Below are 18,697 nucleotides of genomic sequence, written 5' to 3' on the forward strand. Positions count from 1 at the left end.
AATGTGCAGCTCCTTTCTGTGTTAAGTAGCTGAGATTTCTCCTAAGACTATTCATTTGTGAGGTTAAGGCTGTTTAATATTTCCACAATCAGCTACATGAGTTCAATTTCCTGACTTTAAAACAGACCACAGAAAGCCTTATCCGCCCATCACATTCGAGCATATCTTTCTTAAATTTCTCTGGTCTTTCAAAAATGTGTAGATTTACTAAACTATGTTGCCTTTTTACCACCTAACTTTGATATTGTAGTCCAGGTATCCCAGACTCCAGTCCTTAGGGACTGATATTCTGCAACTTTTAGACCCTGATCCAATACAATTGCTCAGCATGTAATCAACTTTTGTAGTGTTCTGCTAATGACCTAAATATTTGACTCAAGTGGATTGAAGCAAGATATTAATTTAAAAGTTGCAAGATGTGAGCCTCTTAGGACTGGACTTGAGCCCCCCTGCTAAAGCAAAGGGTCTCAAGTAATTATTAATTTGGTCTCCAGCTATTAGATTATTTTGGTTATTCCATTGGTATGGAATTAATGAAAGTGCTACACAAATGTAGGACTAATGATTCACTTTATGCTTTGGTATTCAGATGCTCTGTCTGCACTGAAGAAGATTTACAAGTCCAGCGTGCAAAATGCTTGAAGTAGCTCAAACCGGCGACCTTCCAACATCAATTACTGATCAATTCAGCTATTAATTTTTTGTCCGATAGAGGGCACTCACAGGTTGCACAGTAAAATAAAAGCTTCTGCCTGAGGTTGTTGGGCGATGATTTAGCATGAAAAGCAAAAAATAATAATAATACAAATGTTATAAGACTATATACCTATTGGTATATAATGGGGAAATATTTGCTGGTATTTCCATTGCCTACCAGCTTTTTCCATGATTTTAATTGTAGTTTGATGATTTGTATTTGGTGATGAACTACGGGTCTTTCAGCTTGGAAGGCCTCCTTGCCATCACCCAAATCTTTAGCTCCTTTAAAGTTGGCTGACTTTCAGATGTAAAGTTTTAATTAACTTTAAATTTTCAACGTTTAAGTTAAAAATTTAAAGTTAACTATTTAACTTTAAAACTAAATCTGCCATGGGTAAGAATAATGTCGGGTTTAGCTGTTTATAAACATGATAAAGTCTTTTACCAATGGTAAAAACGTGATCCATATTTTAATGACTGAAAATGGAAAATTCATGTAAGATTAGACCAAGGAAGTGCACAAAGTAACGGGCAATAAATACACACAGCTAAATGTTGCTTTCCCTTAATGTGCCTTGGCCCACTCAGTTATTAAAAATTGTAATAAAACAGTGATCTTCTTTCAGATCGCTCAGAGCACCTACAGTTTCACCGGCTCATGTGGCGGTGTGCATCTGGGTGTGCTTGGCGAGATTTCCTACACCTGTCTCCAAACTGATAAACCCAAGTGCGTCGGACACAGTGTGCTGATAGAGATGACACATGCACAGTGGGAGACAGAGGCTACAGTCAAAACACTGTTTAACTGCAGTGACTTATCAGCAGTTCTGAGCTACTGCTGGAGAAGCAACAACAAACAGCGAACGAGGGAAACTTCTGATGGAGCAGGGGTATTTTTATTTTTAGGACTGTCATCCAGAGAATCATTAGATATCATTTTTGTTGCTGTCGTCTCAAGGATAAGCACAGATGATAAGAGTAAAAGATGGAGCCTCTTCTTGTTGGCTTTATTTCAGGCAGAAGTGAGAAGACATGCCAATGAATTCTTATCTTCATGTGTCTTTTTTTTAAAACTTTGACTCCAAGCGCTCCTTCAGTCGAAGTACAAAAGAGGCATCTGAATTCAGTTTTAGAGAGCTGGTTACATTCCAATATACTGAAGTTTAAAGTTCAGAAAATATCCAGGTTCTAAACAAAGAGTTCTCCAGCAGAGCTGCAACAATGGATTTAACTATAACTGTGATTTAGTATTTGCCTTTAATGATTTGGTCCTAATCTTAGGCTGCTGTGGTTTAAATAGTTGGTAGCTTCACCTTGCTCCAAAAGGTTTACAGGCTTCATTTAAAACATAATTTAGATAACTCCTTGGGATGTCGCACATTGAATATGTTTAGGAAAAATAGGAAACTTTAACTGCAATACGACTTTTAATGCAAAAGTTATAAATGACCCCTCATTTCTTATAACTCGTTTTGAAGCAGCCAGACTCTTTAAGGGGTGTTGAACAGTAATTCTTCAGGTTTAACCTTTGAACTTGAGGGGCCATTTTACAAAATGTACATTCATGAGAGCACAAGTTCCTAAAATAAGCAAAATGTGGCAAAAGATATGAGAAGACCCGCTCACATAAATAATTCTGTATTACTTCCTTCAAATTCAGAAGTTTGTCTGATAATTACCTAGAATTGCCTTTTGAACAGTGTGACTCATATCAAGTGTTTTGGGTTTCCTTTATCAAGCTTCTCACAATAGCTTGCTGGATCTTTGGTCCATTCCTCCTGACACAACTCGTGTAACTGAGTCAGGTTTCAAGGTTGCTTTATTACAATCTCTGCCCACAAACTTTCTATAAAACTGAGAACAGGGCATTATGATGGCCACTTTAAAACACTGATTTTACTCACTTTTAGCCAGTTTGTGACTAATTTGGACCCATATGTGCCTAATTGTGCCAGAATTCTCTTCCTGAATTTCCCAACAACTTCACACCAAAAAACACATCAACTTGTGTGTCTCTACTTAATGCAAAAGTTGTGAATCATCCAATCAGAGCCTTACAAAGACATGACATCATCATTTGGACTTTCAAATAGTTCAGATGGAAACTTGTGACTTGAGGAAAGTAATTACCATTATTCTGGCAATTATTTCAGAAATCCCAACTCACCAAAAGCAGGGAAGAGTTAGTCAGCCAGAGAAAATGAACCTATGTGTTTTTTATACAGTGTATGTAAATATTTGGTTTCAACTGTATATAAGATGATTTAAACAGCAGCCTTTCATATTTCACTCATATTGCTGCAAAAATGAGAAATTGAAACAAAACCGAAGTTCTTCCTTAGTAGGAAAGGATAAACAAATAAAGAGGCAATTCAGGACTTTTGCACAGAAGTCTATATGTGGAAAGCACAGCTTAGCTTTTCTTTTTTTAAGACTTAAGACCTGACTGCCCTCTGCTACTTTTTGCTGTCACGACTTTCATTAACTTTGTCATCCATCAACTTCTCATAATCTCCTGTCATCTGCACTTTTTCTTTAGAAGCTTTGCAGATGACAGGCATCCTGTCATCTGTGATTTCTGATTTCTGAGGCATCATGGTCTTCCCCTGAGGGCCATGATGCCTCAGGACTGGACATTGACAATTGAGGAAGGCAGTCTTAATGTACAACTTATACAGCATGTATTCTTTGCTATTAATTTCTCAGTTTTCCTTTCTTAACCAAGACTACTTTTAGCTTCATCTTAAGCCCTGAGTAATCTACAATATAACAAGTTGTACATGATAGTATTATTCTTCAATATTCGTTGGTCAGGCTACAGGGTGTTCAAATTTGGTTTCTGAAGTTGTACTTAGTAAGTTTCAAATCCACATATGGGTTGAAACTCATTCCTGAGTCAATAAAGTGGAATTAACCGACCATGGTCATGCAACCAAAACAGAAGAAATATGTCTGATGAGATGAGGTGGACTAAATCAGCTGGGCATGTGTACAGCAGAGTTATGAATATTGGTCATAACTGATTTCAAAGAGCCATTGAAAACTGGCTCTTGGAATTGAAATCAAGTCAAACACAATTGTTGCAAATTAAATGCAGGGTTTCAAATGAGGGTGTTCTGTATTTTGCCCAGTTTTAAACTTTCAGAGTTCTAAATACAGTTTTTATGCAATTTCTTGGATGGGTTGATGAATAGAATCTGTAAGTTGGGGGATAAAATAACACTAACAAAAATAAACAAAAAAACTAATATTTTTCTATGCCCTACTTTATTTCTATACCACATCAGATCAGGAAAACACTTAAATTCTATAATTTTCCTGAATGCATAGGAATCCTGTAATTGTTTGTGTTTATGGGTAGAAACTAGTGATCGGGCCCAATCAGAGCTGTCTTTGGCCCTTGTTTCACACAGGATTAAAGCCGGTAACAGAGTTAGGCTCATCTATGCTAATTATCGCATCAGTCCAACAAATATTTGCAACATGCACACATGGACAGATCATACATGAGCAGCACAACCACAGATGCTGGTGAGTTTGCACACGTCCCTGAGGCAGCTTGAGAAAAAATAAATAAAAAAATTCAAAGACAAGGAGGAATAGAAGGAGTGTGGAAATGTCATGGAGAAGGATGGCAGACATATATAGAGAGAAAGAGGCGGGGGAGAGGGAGAGGAAAACTGACCCCGAGTTCAGCTAAGAAATGACTAAAGCAGCAGGAAATTCAGTTTACGGCATATAATCCATTCACAATTCTAGATCGACAGTCAAGCGGCTGTATCTGCAGAGTGGCTGAGGAGGAGCGATGGGAGTGTGAGGAAAACCTCCACAATATGTGGGAGGGAAGAATCTGCTTCCCCCTTCATTTGAATGAATGAATGTGCTGCAGAAAACTCACTAGGCTGCACTTTCAGATTGGTCCGCAGCCATTTGTCCGCTAGGGAATGACCGTCGGAGCAGAGAGCAAGGTGTAATGCTCAAGGAAAATGATGTAATGTGAACAAGACACTGATATACTGCACGCTTTATGGATGTTTTCAAAGAACACTTTATCTTTGCCATTTACACTTCAATTTCTTGTTTCCCCCCGCCCCCCCACCCTAGAATATGATAACCAAGCTGAGCAGATAGAGGGAGAGATTAGGAAGGGAAGTAAATATATCCATTCATCCTTTCATTCCCTCTCTCTTCTCCTTGTACCCTTCTGCCCACTCTCCCTGCCCGTCTATCTGTCTGTCTGCCATGCGCACAGCGTCTATTTTTGGAAAGCAATGTCACTCACGCAACACCATCAGATAGCTTTCTCGGTGTCCTGCTCACAACTCATACATCATTAACATTCTCACACGCACAAGCGCACGCCCACACACACACACAATTTGTGTGTGCAAAATGTGTGCGTGCAGCACACATTTTGCCTTGCACAAGGCTGTGCAAGGCAAAATGAGCTGCTAATCCACAAAAAGAAAAAAAAGACAAAAGCTTTTATTGTCTCACAAACATTAAACTAAGTAAGGGGAAATTTGTGCAACACGTCGAGGCCAAACACATAAAAAGAGGAACTGAGAAATCGGCTGGTGACTGGGATCAGCTGGTTTTCAGTTTGATGTGGCATGACTGGTGACTGGGCAGCTAAAAACTCAAATACCCAGTCTCTTTGTGACCAGCGAATGCACCATAATTAGTGATATCAGCTCTTGCTTACAGTAACACTCTTCTGAGTGGACACAGTAACAGAAAAAAAAAAGACTCATAGTTTGCCAGTTTCGCTATCAGTTGTTTAAATTGAAGCTCGATGAAGCACAGAGATGCAAGCAGCCATATAGAAAGGAAAATTGTTGAGAACTGTTGTTCCATTTAAGCAGTGAGAGAGAGCATGACTTTCAATGGATAACGGGAAGGCTGAACGAGCTTTGCCAGGTTTCTCTGTTTTTATCCCATTAAGCTCGTCATGGAGCAGATTGGATTCAGAAACTTTGGCAGACTTTTAGGCACTAAATCTCACCCTTAGGGATCTACATTTTCTAAGAATACACTCAGAATGTGCGGTTTTGGCTCTGCCAGCCATGTTAGACGCGTTACTTGCTAATAGAAGATGCTTATGCCAGTTTAAAATGTAAACTTCATATATTTCAGTCTTTGTTTTGAAATATTAAACTCTTTGAAAGTGACTCACATAAATGCCTCCACTTTTAATATAAATAAATAAGGACCACTCAGGTCAGAAAATACTTTGAATGCCATACTTGTATCTTCTTTTATTCTAGTTCTTAAAGAGACATCGTCAGGGTGTCAAGGCTTAAACAAATGAAAAATCAGAAATCACAAAAGTCCAATAAGATCAAATGTTTTAAATGTGTGTGGGAACATTTTAATGTGTTTGAAAAAGCTAAATGAAATCCAAAAGTTTCTGACATTTTTGTGAAAATTCTGCGATTTCACTGTGCTAATTTTAATTACAACATGGCAGCTATATCAATCTGGACTAGTAAAGGAAGAAGCTTAATACTTAACTACATCTTCAACAAAAAGTAAGGAGAATTCTACCTCACACACATCTTTGTATTTTAGCTACGGCATGCAAAAAAGGAACTATTGTTGAAACGACAGGTTTTTTCAGATTTTCAGTCAGCTCCAAGTCGTTAAACAACAGCTGGTTGAATTTGAGTAGACAAAGGCTTGTTTTAGTTCACTTATCAAAAGCTTTTGCAAGAGAGTGGAAGAAGTGTGTCACCTTGTTATCACAAAGGTTTCATTCAGATAAATTTCTGCGCAGGTTTTACAGACCTCCTTTTTCTAAATAACATGGGCACTATATGAAGCAATTCATTAAATCTTACCCCATGCTACCAGTTTAATTAATGGCTGAAAAGGAGAAAATGGGAAAAGGGATAAAACAAAGATGAGGAATGATCTCACCTGCTTCTGAAAGCTCTCATTTTGGAGAATTTGTGAAACAAACAAGAGTAGTAACAGCTTTATGTGCTCCTCCCAAACATATACCTACAAGTTCATTCTGAAAATGGAAACTGTATTGATGCAAACTCTACAGACAAATAAAGCTCAGCGAGAAGACCAGGGGTTAACAGCTCGACAACCGAAGAACATATGGGACATATGCAGGACAGAGAAGGGAACACATCTGGACAGGGATTAGGGTGGCTAAAGAGGCTAAAAAGGAGGAGGAGACAGAAGGATGGGCTTAACGTAGGCTGAGTGAGGGGGAAGGGTGTGTTTGGGGTGTGTGTTAGATGAACAGCAACATTTGAACAGCGGGTAAAGGGTTTGAGACCTCAGGACAGATTCTTACTTGAAAGAAGCCAGGGGGCATGGGTCCTCCTGGCATACCGTCATTGGGTGGCATGTTGCCCATCACTGGACTGGGAGCAGCGGCCGCACTCTGAAAAGACACAACAGAAAATACTTTTTTTTTTTTCTCTTCTTCTCAGTATTCTTGTTAAATAGAGCAACACAAAGTGGCTGAAGGAAGGTGTTAAGATATTCTTGGAATTGCCTAAATTATTAGAAAGTGAGAAAAAGTCCAACTGTGCTGGCACACGAAAACAAACAAAGTTCCAAATCTGGTGACAAGTGATCTGAAATATTATTAGTTGGTCCTCTGAAAACATTATATCATAAAGGCCGCAAGACAAGTACTGTTCAATCTGTCTTTTAAAACTGAGTAACTTAGAGCATAAATCAGAGGAAACCAGAAGACAGACACTGTAGTCACAGCAGCTGCAAAAGACTGAGGTGAAAGTTCACCTTCCAGCAGAACAACATCCATAAACATACAACCAGGGCTACAATGAAATGTTTCAGATCAAAACATATTAGTATAAAAGTAAATAAAATTTCAGTTCTGAATCAAACAGATAATCTGAAGTAAGACTTGAAAATATAATCTAATATAATAATAATCCAATCTGAGGACTTCTCCCAAGTATGTAGATGAAGCTGGTAGAGACTCACCCCAAAAGACTACAACATTTGATGTAGGAAATACAGCTGTACACAACACTTTTCATATTTAAATGAATCAAAAATTGCAAATTTATGCATTGTTTCATTCATTTTCCCAATCAAGAAGTACTTTGCATTGGTCTATCACCTAAAGTCCCAGCAGAATGCATTAAAATATGTGGCATCATACTCAATGCAATGACCACTTTCTGGCACTATTTCCTTCATCGTTCCTCTCAATTCCAATGATTTTAAGCTGGGATAAAAGCGACATGACACTAGATGCTCTGATTTCCTTTTGAGATGGTAAAACTGACCTTTGCTATTCAGTCCTGTCATAGCTTGACGTTCACATTTTGTTGGGGTCAAAAAAGAACAAAAAGTTACCCCGAGAGACAAGTTTAGGGCAAACTATGTTGATTGTTTTCATTACTCTCCATACAAACTTTACATTTTCTGAGAGACCTTGATGTTGCCCTCAGAAGGTTGGAAAGATGGATGGTCATGGATGGTAAAAGACGCTTCTGTCAGTCAGAGTCTGTTACTCTAGCACAGATCACAAAGATTTAGTTGCCTAAACATAACCTTTAACACGAGGAAAATTCTCACATGAATCATGTTTACAATGGTGTCACCATTCCTATTTCATCAGTCATAGATTTGTTTCCACAAAATGCAAACAGAACCCCACCACCACCACCACCAAAAACAACAACAACAACGCCCCACAGCGAGATTTCGACACACTCCCAATGCAACAATCCAGAGTGCCCTGGCTGACCTGCACGGCACAGGCACTAAGTAAGAGGGCCCCAAGGCCATAAGGCCAGACACAAACAACCCTGGTGAGGGGGTGGGATTCTGTGGGACTCTGGATAAAATGTTATAGTCAGTATGAAAAAAAAAAATGAATAAAGCAGACATGTATCAGAGGAAGAAGAGGATGTAGAAAAAAAGGGATTTCTCTAGAAAGGTGACAAGAGGTTGCAGAGTGTTCAATAGTCCAACAAAGACGCCACTGTATTACTCTCAGGTCAAGGCGTTAACTCCTTCAGCTCCTTCTGAACTCCACAGTGGAGAAACACGAAGAAGTAGAGGTCAAGAGTAACTAATAGAGTAAAAAGTGAAAGGGAACAGGAGATAACTCTGCTTTTTCAAAAGTAGATTTATATGTAAAATCTACTTTTATAAAGTCTGATGATCCCATATGAGGAATTACAACAATTTCTGAAATCTCTTGTGTCTTTTGAACGAAATAACAGCGAATATTACAATGTCAAATGCATAATCACTCCGTTCCTTATAACAAAGACCCAAACAAGAGGCAGTGTTATTTTGCAGCAGAGTTTAGGTGTGTGTTATTAGCAGTGCTACCAGACAAGATCTAGGTGGGGTCACTGAAAGCTCTGACCATAATTATTTAAGGATGACCATGTTTTTTTCAAGCCATGTCTTTTTCAGCAGTTGTTGCTTATCTACAGTACTTAATTAACTATGATTGATTGATGTTTTTTTAATCTGTTTTTTTTAATTCTTCATCTTCTTCTTGTTTTATTATTTGCTTTACTTGATTGATCAACCAACCTACGGCAGCTGAAGTTCTTTTGGATTCCATTGTTCTCTTTGAATGTACATATGCATAGTTTCAAATCAAATGCATATTTTTGGACAGAGAGATGTCCACCTCCTTTTTCAATCATTTGTCCAGTTAAATATAATTATGAAGGAAATATTTAGTTATAAACACCTCGAAAACATCTAAAAGGAACATTTATCAGGTCAAACTTACTGAGTTTTAAATTGGGAATGCATTTCCCCAGAAGATTCTTCTTCTACTATCACTCATTGAATATAGACAGATTTTCTGTGAAGTCACATCCACTGAAATTAGAACTGCAACACAGCACCTACAGCTCAGGCCTAAAGATAAACTGTACATCTTGTGAATTTCCTAACCTAGACACTGTGTGTAAGTGGGCCCCACATGGATTTTAGTTAAGCTGGATCCATACTAAATGAGCCAAATGCAACTCATATCAGCAAGTCAACAGTTTTTGAGCAATCTATTCAGATTCCCCAACATGTAAACGACCCATGGGTCTCCAATTGTACCCAGAGTTGTCCTATAAGAAATGCTAACATGTAGCAGAAGAGACAATTTTACTTTCAGTCATAATTAACTTGCTTTTCACTTATTTCTTAAAAGTGTGGAGTTTCACCATTTTGCACAAAACAAACTAAGAATCAAGAGGTAAAGAAACCCCAAATCACCATTACAGGAGATTGAAAAACAACTGACTAAATTCTGGATATTAACTCAATTAGACACACATTGAGTATACACAGTCAAGCAGCTGTGATGTTTCTGGGAGCATTAGCAGTAACAAAGAGAAAAGACAAAGAAAAGTAGGATGAAATGAAAATGAGCAAAGAAAGAGAGATCTCAGGCAGAGGAGGAAGAGTGAATGGAAGAGGTGGTGCTGGCATGGAGGTACGTGTGGCCAGTGTGTGTAGGCGTGTGTGCGTGTGTGTGAGTGTGTTGCTCGACAGTTTGCAGGTGAAGCAGCAGCAAAAGGCCCCTTCTCCTAGTTGCCATGACAACCCCGACCTCAGCTCCTGCTCTCCAGCGCCCATTAAAACCCTCAGGCCGTCAATCATCAGCATGGCCAGGGAGCAGAGAGAGGGAGGGATGGAGTGAGAGAGAAAGAGAAAGAAAAAGAGAAAAAATATGAGAGAAGATGGAGAGAGAGAAAGAGAGAGAGAGAGAGAGAAGAAGAAGAAAGGAACAGAAAAGACACAGAGTCTAAAGCTGCCTGTGGCTTTTGATAGCTGCCCTGTTTGCCACAGCTATCTCCCTCTTTTCTCTCTTACTGCACACAAACAAACCATCGACACAATACCAGCACAGTGCTACCTCCTCACACACACCGGCTCCTCCACAAACACGTCTGCTAATAATCATAGCCGCGTTTCAAGACGTGATTTCACAACAGCATCGTATCACACAAGACTTTTTCTCTGCCCAGCTTCCATTTTCTAATCCATCATTCTTCTTGGTCACCATTTAACAGCAACCAGTCATTCACAATGAACTACGAAAGCTTGGTTTCCTGGACATTTATGGAGAAATAAACACCCACATCAGTACCAAAACCTATTTTTATACCTGCAGAGGCAAAGAGGAAGAACTCAGACAACTTATATAATTTTTGTCTTATGGTGAGGCGGTCCCCTGCAGAACACTCACTGTGCATCATCAGAATCATGATAACAGTGGCACCAGAGGGATGTTGTCAGATCCTAACTTCAACATTATCTCAAATAAATATTTTAAGTTAGATCAGCATAACTGATTCCACTGTCTGGGCAGCATGATGAATATGACGCCATAACCCATATGGATAAACATTATCCCTAGAAACCACTGAAAAAACCTTGTCAGGCTCTGTCATGGTAATGATTTCTATTATCTAATGCAACTTCATTTTAATGATTACATGCCCCTCCTCACATTGTCTCTGCTTTTATGGGAGCAGTAGAGCGATAGAGAACTGCTCTGCTAGCATTTGAAGACGTTTAAATATATCTTTTAGCCGAATCCAGTTTATTTTTTCTTTAACAGAACTTAAGGATAACCTTTGAAAATTTGTGGAAGACAATAAAGAAAAACTTGAAATAGAGAAGTAGCTGCATGCTCAGGAGGTACCCAGCTAATGTAGGTAAATCTACATACATTAGCCTGTTTGAAGGAAAACCCTAGAAAGCAACCTGTAAGCAGAGTGTGGCTTAAAAAGAAAATGTTATTTTCTTCGCTAAGTTATCGTTTAGATGAGATGTATTACCTACAGCTGTGACCATATACACAGTCTGAACACCTGTACACCAGAGCCAGCTGCGGTGACTTACTAGATGTGTTAGCGGTGCTAGCAGCTAACATTCTTTAACCCCGAAGAAAGGACAGGTAGTGAAAACTACCACAGCCCCTTTAGTCCAGCTGGTTACCATGGACACTGAACTCAGACAAGTGGAGAAACATGTCGGCCAAAGAGTTACACTGAACTCCTCCTGCCGCTTTGTTTTTAGAAAACTTGACTGCACTGCCCCTCATAAAAGGTATTTTAATCTTCTACTAAAGTAAGGAAGTTGCTGAAATTTTTCATCATATCATTCCTACATCAAAGTCCTTTCAACAAGATTCCAGAGAAAGTGCTGGCTCTCTCGCAGACAAAAGGACAATTTAAGCTGTTTTAAATACTTATGGATGACAAAAAAACACTGATTTTCAATGTGAGTACCATCCGTCTCTCTTATTAAGACATTATTTTAAAACTGCAGTTGGTATGCGTGGCAGGTGTTCAGCATCTGACTGCAGCCCAACTAACTAACTAGCAAATTTCAGTTACTCTAGTGTTACTCTATAGAGGGCAAAACAGCAAACTAGGATAAATATATATGCAAAGAAGCAGAAAAAAATACCATCATTTCAACACACATGCTGAGTTCTGTCAAAGCCCTACAGAAATACATAATTTCTGTATTTTAAACGTTTGTGTAAATATATAACAGTAAAACCATGCTAATTTAATATTTGTAAACTTAAGGTCATCATGAAGTTAGAATTTCATATCAGTGGATGCCTACCACTAAGCCAAAAAAAAAGGAGCTGACTTTGTGTTTCGTTACTTTGCCTCCTGTGTTGCATTACCCTGTGATGTGCATTTTATAATTGACTCATACAGAAGGGGGTTCGGCTTTGCTGTGGCCCCCGGTTGTGATCCTCTTTAGCTCCATGCAGGAGGCTGGCTGCAGCACACAGGCTGTGAGTGAGCAGCTATATCTGCGTGGTGATCAGACCTCGGCTTCCAGGGGGTAATGGATCTGCTGTTATCTGGCTCCAGACAAGCAGGCCAACACACGGCTACCTACTGGCCACAACAACACTGATACTGACCCGCTGGTGCTGTGAATATGTGTATATATCTGTGTTTCTTTCAGACTGTGAAGGATCACCTCCAACCCTCACAATACAAACACGCAGGCATGTTAACACACATAGAAAAAAAAGAAAAAAAGAAAAAAGAAACAATCTACTGACAAGGGTGACAGATAACAAATTGCTACTGAATGGAATTTGTCCTTAATAAGCAAAGGCTTCAAAGATAAGATGGCTCTGAGAAAAAATGATATGCAGTGCTTTACAAAAGTATTGATACCCCTTTAACACAAACACTTCAGTGCATTTCAATAGGTTTTTATGTGACAGGATGCAAATTGTGATGTGGATGGAAAATAATGCATAGTTTTCTTCTCTTGTTTTGCAAATAAAATAACTGGAGAAAGTTCCTTGCACTTGTTTTCAACACGTACTATTGCAACTACAGCTTTAATTGTTTTGAGGGATATCTTTTCAAATAGTTCACGCTCTGCTAGATTCGATGTAAATACGACTTCTTACGGCTTTCCTGTACAAGGGCTAAATATGCACAGAGCACCAAAATAGCAGTGACAGATTTTCCCAACTGAGCTGTTGATCTTCCACCTCGTCCGAAGTTAATTGGACTCTTCTCTGAGTAACGTTCCCCTCGGATGGGCAATAAAAGGGGTTAAAGGAGTAGAAACCATTTTTCTAGATCTTTTACATGTAAGAACATAGGTTGTGGTGATAGCCATTTAGATGAATACCACATATATGCAGGGTTGATATGTATATGTAGTGTGCACTTTGTTATGCAGAGTGCTTCTTCACAGTGTTTTTCTGTAAGTCAAACCAGGAATTAGTTTTCAAGCGGCTCCTTACTGTCACTGCTGTCAAACTCTGCTCTCAGTTCCCTCATTTGTCCCTCTGTCAAAGCCCTACTTCTCCTCCTCTTTCCTCAGCTTCAAGTGCTCCAATAAGTCTGTCAGTGAAGTCAACTCTATAAAGATTAGCGGAGAGGCAGGAGTGTGTAAGCAGGGCTGCCAGCTGACAGACGGGCCTAATCGATGGAAGACAGAGAGCTGCCGGGCGTCGCTGCCGGGAACCCCACTCCCGATGCTGTGACATGGAAATGCCCTCAGTGTGCCACGGGTTTCTCTCTGCCTCTCGCACACACAAACCTGTAACAGGTCTGCGGAAAAAATTCACACGCACACATGCTGAGTATGCACGTTGTATAGTATATGCTGCACGCAGGAAAACCCGCACACATGCCTCTGCCTTCCCATAGCTCCAGCAGCTGTTATGTCAATCAGGTGAATTAATTACTAGTAAACAAATCTGCTTGGGATCCTTCCCCCCGCCCCAATCCCTTCCACACACAAGCAAACAAACACGCACATATACATGTCTCCCTTGTTCTCACGCTGCCTCTGTCTCTAAAGCATCTCCTCCCAACACCCAGGAGCCCAGAGCTGCCTCCCAGCTACCAGAGCAGCGCTCCAAGGTGGAGGCCCAGAGGGAAGGCGCCGTGGCTGGTAACGCGCCGCCTGGCACCTCCCCTCTCTGCCCCACAGCTCCCGCGTTGACTCCCACTGCTACCTCCGAGGCTAACCAATCAACCTGTGAGGCTCCTGAAGAGAAAGAAAACTGATAACTGTGTGCAGATGGCCTGCCTGTGCATGGATGCATGCACACAGATGGGAGAACAGACACCTAAAAAGGCTGCTCTGAGAGAGGAGAAACAAATAAACACAGGTAAAGTGAAATCTGCTGCTCAGCTTCTGCCACTCTGAGGAAGGTGGATGAGAAAATGAAGAAAGAATGCAATCTGATTGATGAAAATTAGCAACAAACATTTGAAACCAAAACATTATTAGAATGATCAGAAAACTCCTTTCTTAAAAACAAACCATATACAGCTTTAAAAAAGATCTATGCTCAGCAGATGAAAAGCATCAGAAAGTCACGTTTGGAAAAAAAAAAAAAAAAAGCAGAAAGTGGGAGAAGGCAAGTTTCCAGCTGATACCTTTGAAGGAATCGCCTTGTTGAAAGTAAAATACTATTTTATGTCAGTCAAACTGTGTCATCTTTGGTATTTTTCAAAGATTTAGCAAGAGAAGTAAGAACAATTAATGTCTTTGTGACAGGAAGTCAGCTAGTTACAAAGTGCCTCAGGATGCAATTTGAAGTTGTTCTTTGCTAAATTGCCTGTTATGTGTCAACAAAACACTTGTTCATTCTTTTAGCTCAGGAGGTTTTTATTACCTCACCAACTCCAACATCAGAGGTAAGGGGCCTTAGAAGATAAAGAAACAAATCTTTGTTAAATGGTCAGGCAGCTGACCGAAGAAAGAGACAAAACAGCAAAAAGACAAACCAAGCATGAAGAAACACAAATAAAAAAGTATTTTGGGAAAATCAGGCTTTTTGAGAGGAAAGCATAAAGAAATTGCAGATGAATTAGGTGACGTAGTACCTTTGGTGTTCATTCATCAACTCTGAACTATTTAGAAATTGCACACTTAGAAAACCTGTGGTTAGCAGGCAGCATGATGTTAGCAGCCATTTGAAAATCTGCTGCCTCAATCACTAGATATTTTACACAACAGTGATAACATAAATAGCATACAACTGTTATGTAGAACTTCTTTTTTCGTCACCAATTTGGTTGTTAGTTTAGGGTTTGGATCAAGATTGTCTATTACTGTATCGTTTGTTGTTATTGCTAAAATAAATAACTTTTAAAGGTTTTCTAAAAAAACCCCACTTTTTTCACTGTTGATTCAGTGACGACAGCAATAATTGTAGCTTTTATGTTTAAAATTATAATTTTTTTCCAACTATTGGGTGTTGTTTAGCACCTCATTAGCAGTAGTTGATCAAATTGATGTATGAAGGAGCTCTGCCACCGTGAGTCAATTTATAAAGCAAAACTAAGGAATTTTAGGAACTGGTTTCTGAAAACATTTTTGGTTCTGTGTTACACAGAACTTTCGCTGGAAGGTGAACCTTCACCTGAGTCTCAAATGTTCTGACACATTTTCACATTTTTTTCATGAGGATTAACCTTTTTATTCATCCATCCATCTACTCTGACCAGATTCCCTGCAAAAATGATGCTGCCACCACCATGTTTCCTGGAGCGGTTACCGTTTATCTGCTGTCCTTGGTTGATGTTTACCGCGCTAATAGGAAAAGCTTTAATTCGACGCCAACCCAGTTCAACCATTCGGATGAAACACAAACATTTACAAACTGTGCAAGGCTCCCACTGATGCAAAGTTAATTTAATAGCTGACCTCCTGACATGCACACATACATGTAAAACGCACACAGAGAAACACACACACACCCCAACAGCCAGCAGCCTTTATTGGCTGTGACGGTAGTTAATGACCAAAGCTTGGTGATGGCCTGCTGCTCTCTTAGTGACCCTTTCTAACACAGGTCCCCCCTGCCGGCAATACTCTTTAATTACACATACACACCAAAAACACACACACACACACTGAAATGTATCCCCTATCCGCCTTCCGCCCATGGGCTTTCACTTCTTCATTAGACAGTCGGTGTTGGGGTGGAAAACCACACAAGAACCAGATGACAGGGTGTCTCCACACTGCAGCTCACAGTCAGACACATGCACATTTAAAGAAAGACGCAGACCCACACACACACACACGCACACACGCACACACACGCGCCCACCCCCACACACAATGCTATATGCCTCACTGACGATTATAAATGGTACTAATTAGAGGATATTAGAAAGCTCAATGCTTGGAAACTAAACTTAATGTAAGGGACATGATTGTTTAGAATAAAAGGAGACTTAATCATGTATTGTCTGTCTAGATGCTCAACTCGTGTCAATTATTCCCTGAAAAAGGCCAATTTGCAAGCGATGACCTAAAAGCGAGCGCAGCCACCTTCGGACGCTTACAAGAGCTTTGAATGGCGATGCAGGCTGCATTCTCAGACATTGTTTTGTTATGTTTTTGTTTTTTTTCCTTGTAACTGGGATGCGAATAAATGCTCAGGAGTTTAAAACATCAGCCTTGTCAGGTGCTTTATGTCAGTAGCTCAGAATCCACCAGCAGGACTGTCTTTCATCGGCCGCCCTTTCTTACACCAACGTTCAGCTGTAATATAAAGAGGGATCTGTCATAAAGGGAGGCTCAGACGCCTCAGCCTCCACAAACGCAGCAGAAAACACAGAGCGGGCGAGGTGCTCCTTGTTTTCAGCCACAAAACCTCAACTCACACTTTCAACTTCCTCCACCTACACCGAGAAATTTCACAACAGGTTCACAGCTTCTGTCTGGGCTTTGCAGAATGTATTTCAGAGGAAAGACAAGAGAAAAACTAACACAGTGTATGTAAATATGAAAAATCAACGTGAGACACCGAGGCGTCTAGACCAAATGTAAATTGTACAGAAACAAACAGGCAGAAAACAATCTGAAACAGCTGTGCTGAAAATGTAATGCACACTGACAGTCACCCTTTAGTACGTAAAACTGACATTTACATGTCTCTAAATATTTACTCGCCGTAATCATGTTCACACATTCTGAAAGCCATTCACACAACTCGAATGCAGATACTAAGGATTTATTACATTACGATTTAATTCTGCTTGTTTAAACAACTGCTGCGTCTCTCACGGGTAAATCCCCATCCATACAAATCAAAAGCACTTTGTGGAAACTGCAGGAATAAACAGCAATAATCAAACAAATAGAATCTTGGAAAGAGGTTTTAAGAGGCGACATAAAGATGATACAGCACTGAGGAAATGATAGAAGAAGCTCTTACCTCTAAACATAACGGATCTCAATTCAAACTTTCTTTTTTTATGTTTAAAGGTGCTGACTTGAAAGATAAAAAGATTCATTAGCGTTTCGAGAAAGATATTTTATTTTATTTGTAACCGATTTGTGTAGTTTTCTCTAATAGCTGTAAATTCAGGGGGAATACCGAAGATGCGCAAAATAGCAATACTTAATTGCAAACACGGCAAATTAATTGAAAATTTACTTCTAGATGTAAACATTTTTAGAGCAGATGTAAAATTTGAAATAGCTTGAGTGACTGTTGCTGTCATTTACAACCATGTGGCCATAATGACATCATTTCCCAACTGAAACGTTACTCTTCAATTTTTGTGTCATGTTTGTCAATATCCGCTAAAAAAAACTAGTTTTGTTTGAAAAGGAACTGTAAAGTATTAAATACTGAAGAAGGAGAGCTTCGTCTTTGCTGTTGGATCATATTCCCACTGCTACACATCAATCTATTTGACTGGTGAAACATTATGTAATTAGTGAGGACATGCATGTGTAAATCATTAGCAAGACTTATGTCTTATGCTAAATAGATAAGATTCAACACATGCCTTAACCTGACTTTCTAACCATTATCAATTTATTTTAATAAAATGTGAGACAACCACACAGTCCTTTACTACTCAAGCTGTTTAGTGTCTGCTGTGATGAACTCTCCTGGGTTCACTAAGATATTTTACAGTCATGGTAAAAAAAGAAAGCACGACCACCGTCAATCCTGGAATTACAAAAGAAATGATGCGGCTTTTACAAGCTCAACAAGTTTACAAGCTAAGTTTAGGTGTGCAAAAGCACAGATTTGCTAAATTATTGGGGGAACGAGTTGGTAAAGAAACAAATCTAAACACGTACTGTTGAAAGAATCAGTGGTTTAGTTTTTATTTTATTTTAATCAAGACAATTTGACTATGACTAATCTATATTGTTCTACTTTTCCTTCGTTACAGTGTCTCCAACACTCTCTAGTCTCGCCTGTAATCTGACAGCAAAAACAAAAACTTCTGTCCTTGAAAGAGTTCTATGAAAACAAAGAAGTTATTTAGGAAGTTTGCCAATTAAGAAATTATTTACTTCGATTACATTTTTACTTGAATATAAAGCTTTTCAAATCTTTATTTTCAAAGATTTTAGATGCTTCAAAACTGCTACTGCTAGCAGTTTGGAGTTTGAAGTTTGCACTTCAAACTTTTACCAAGATTTAGTGTATAATTCCTTTTTATTTTTTTCAGCCAGACCTCCTGTGGGACTATTAAAAATGAAAAGACAC

At 39.3% G+C, this 18,697-nt stretch overlaps 1 protein-coding gene across 4 annotated transcripts in view; it reads right to left on the reverse strand.

The window, feature by feature from the left end:
* The window catches only part of ssbp4 (single stranded DNA binding protein 4), a 104,714-nt gene that overhangs the window by 20,143 nt on the left and 65,874 nt on the right, over window positions 1–18,697 (reverse strand). For all 4 annotated transcript variants that reach the window (XM_044129335.1, XM_044129337.1, XM_044129334.1 and 1 more), the window contains exon 5: window positions 7,010–7,099. In XM_044129335.1, the coding sequence (XP_043985270.1) occupies window positions 7,010–7,099 (90 nt within the window). The remainder of the gene's footprint in view (window positions 1–7,009; window positions 7,100–18,697) is intronic.

This window comes from Gambusia affinis, linkage group LG10 (assembly GCF_019740435.1).
Source record: "Gambusia affinis linkage group LG10, SWU_Gaff_1.0, whole genome shotgun sequence".
NCBI classification, from domain to species: Eukaryota; Metazoa; Chordata; class Actinopteri; order Cyprinodontiformes; family Poeciliidae; genus Gambusia; species Gambusia affinis.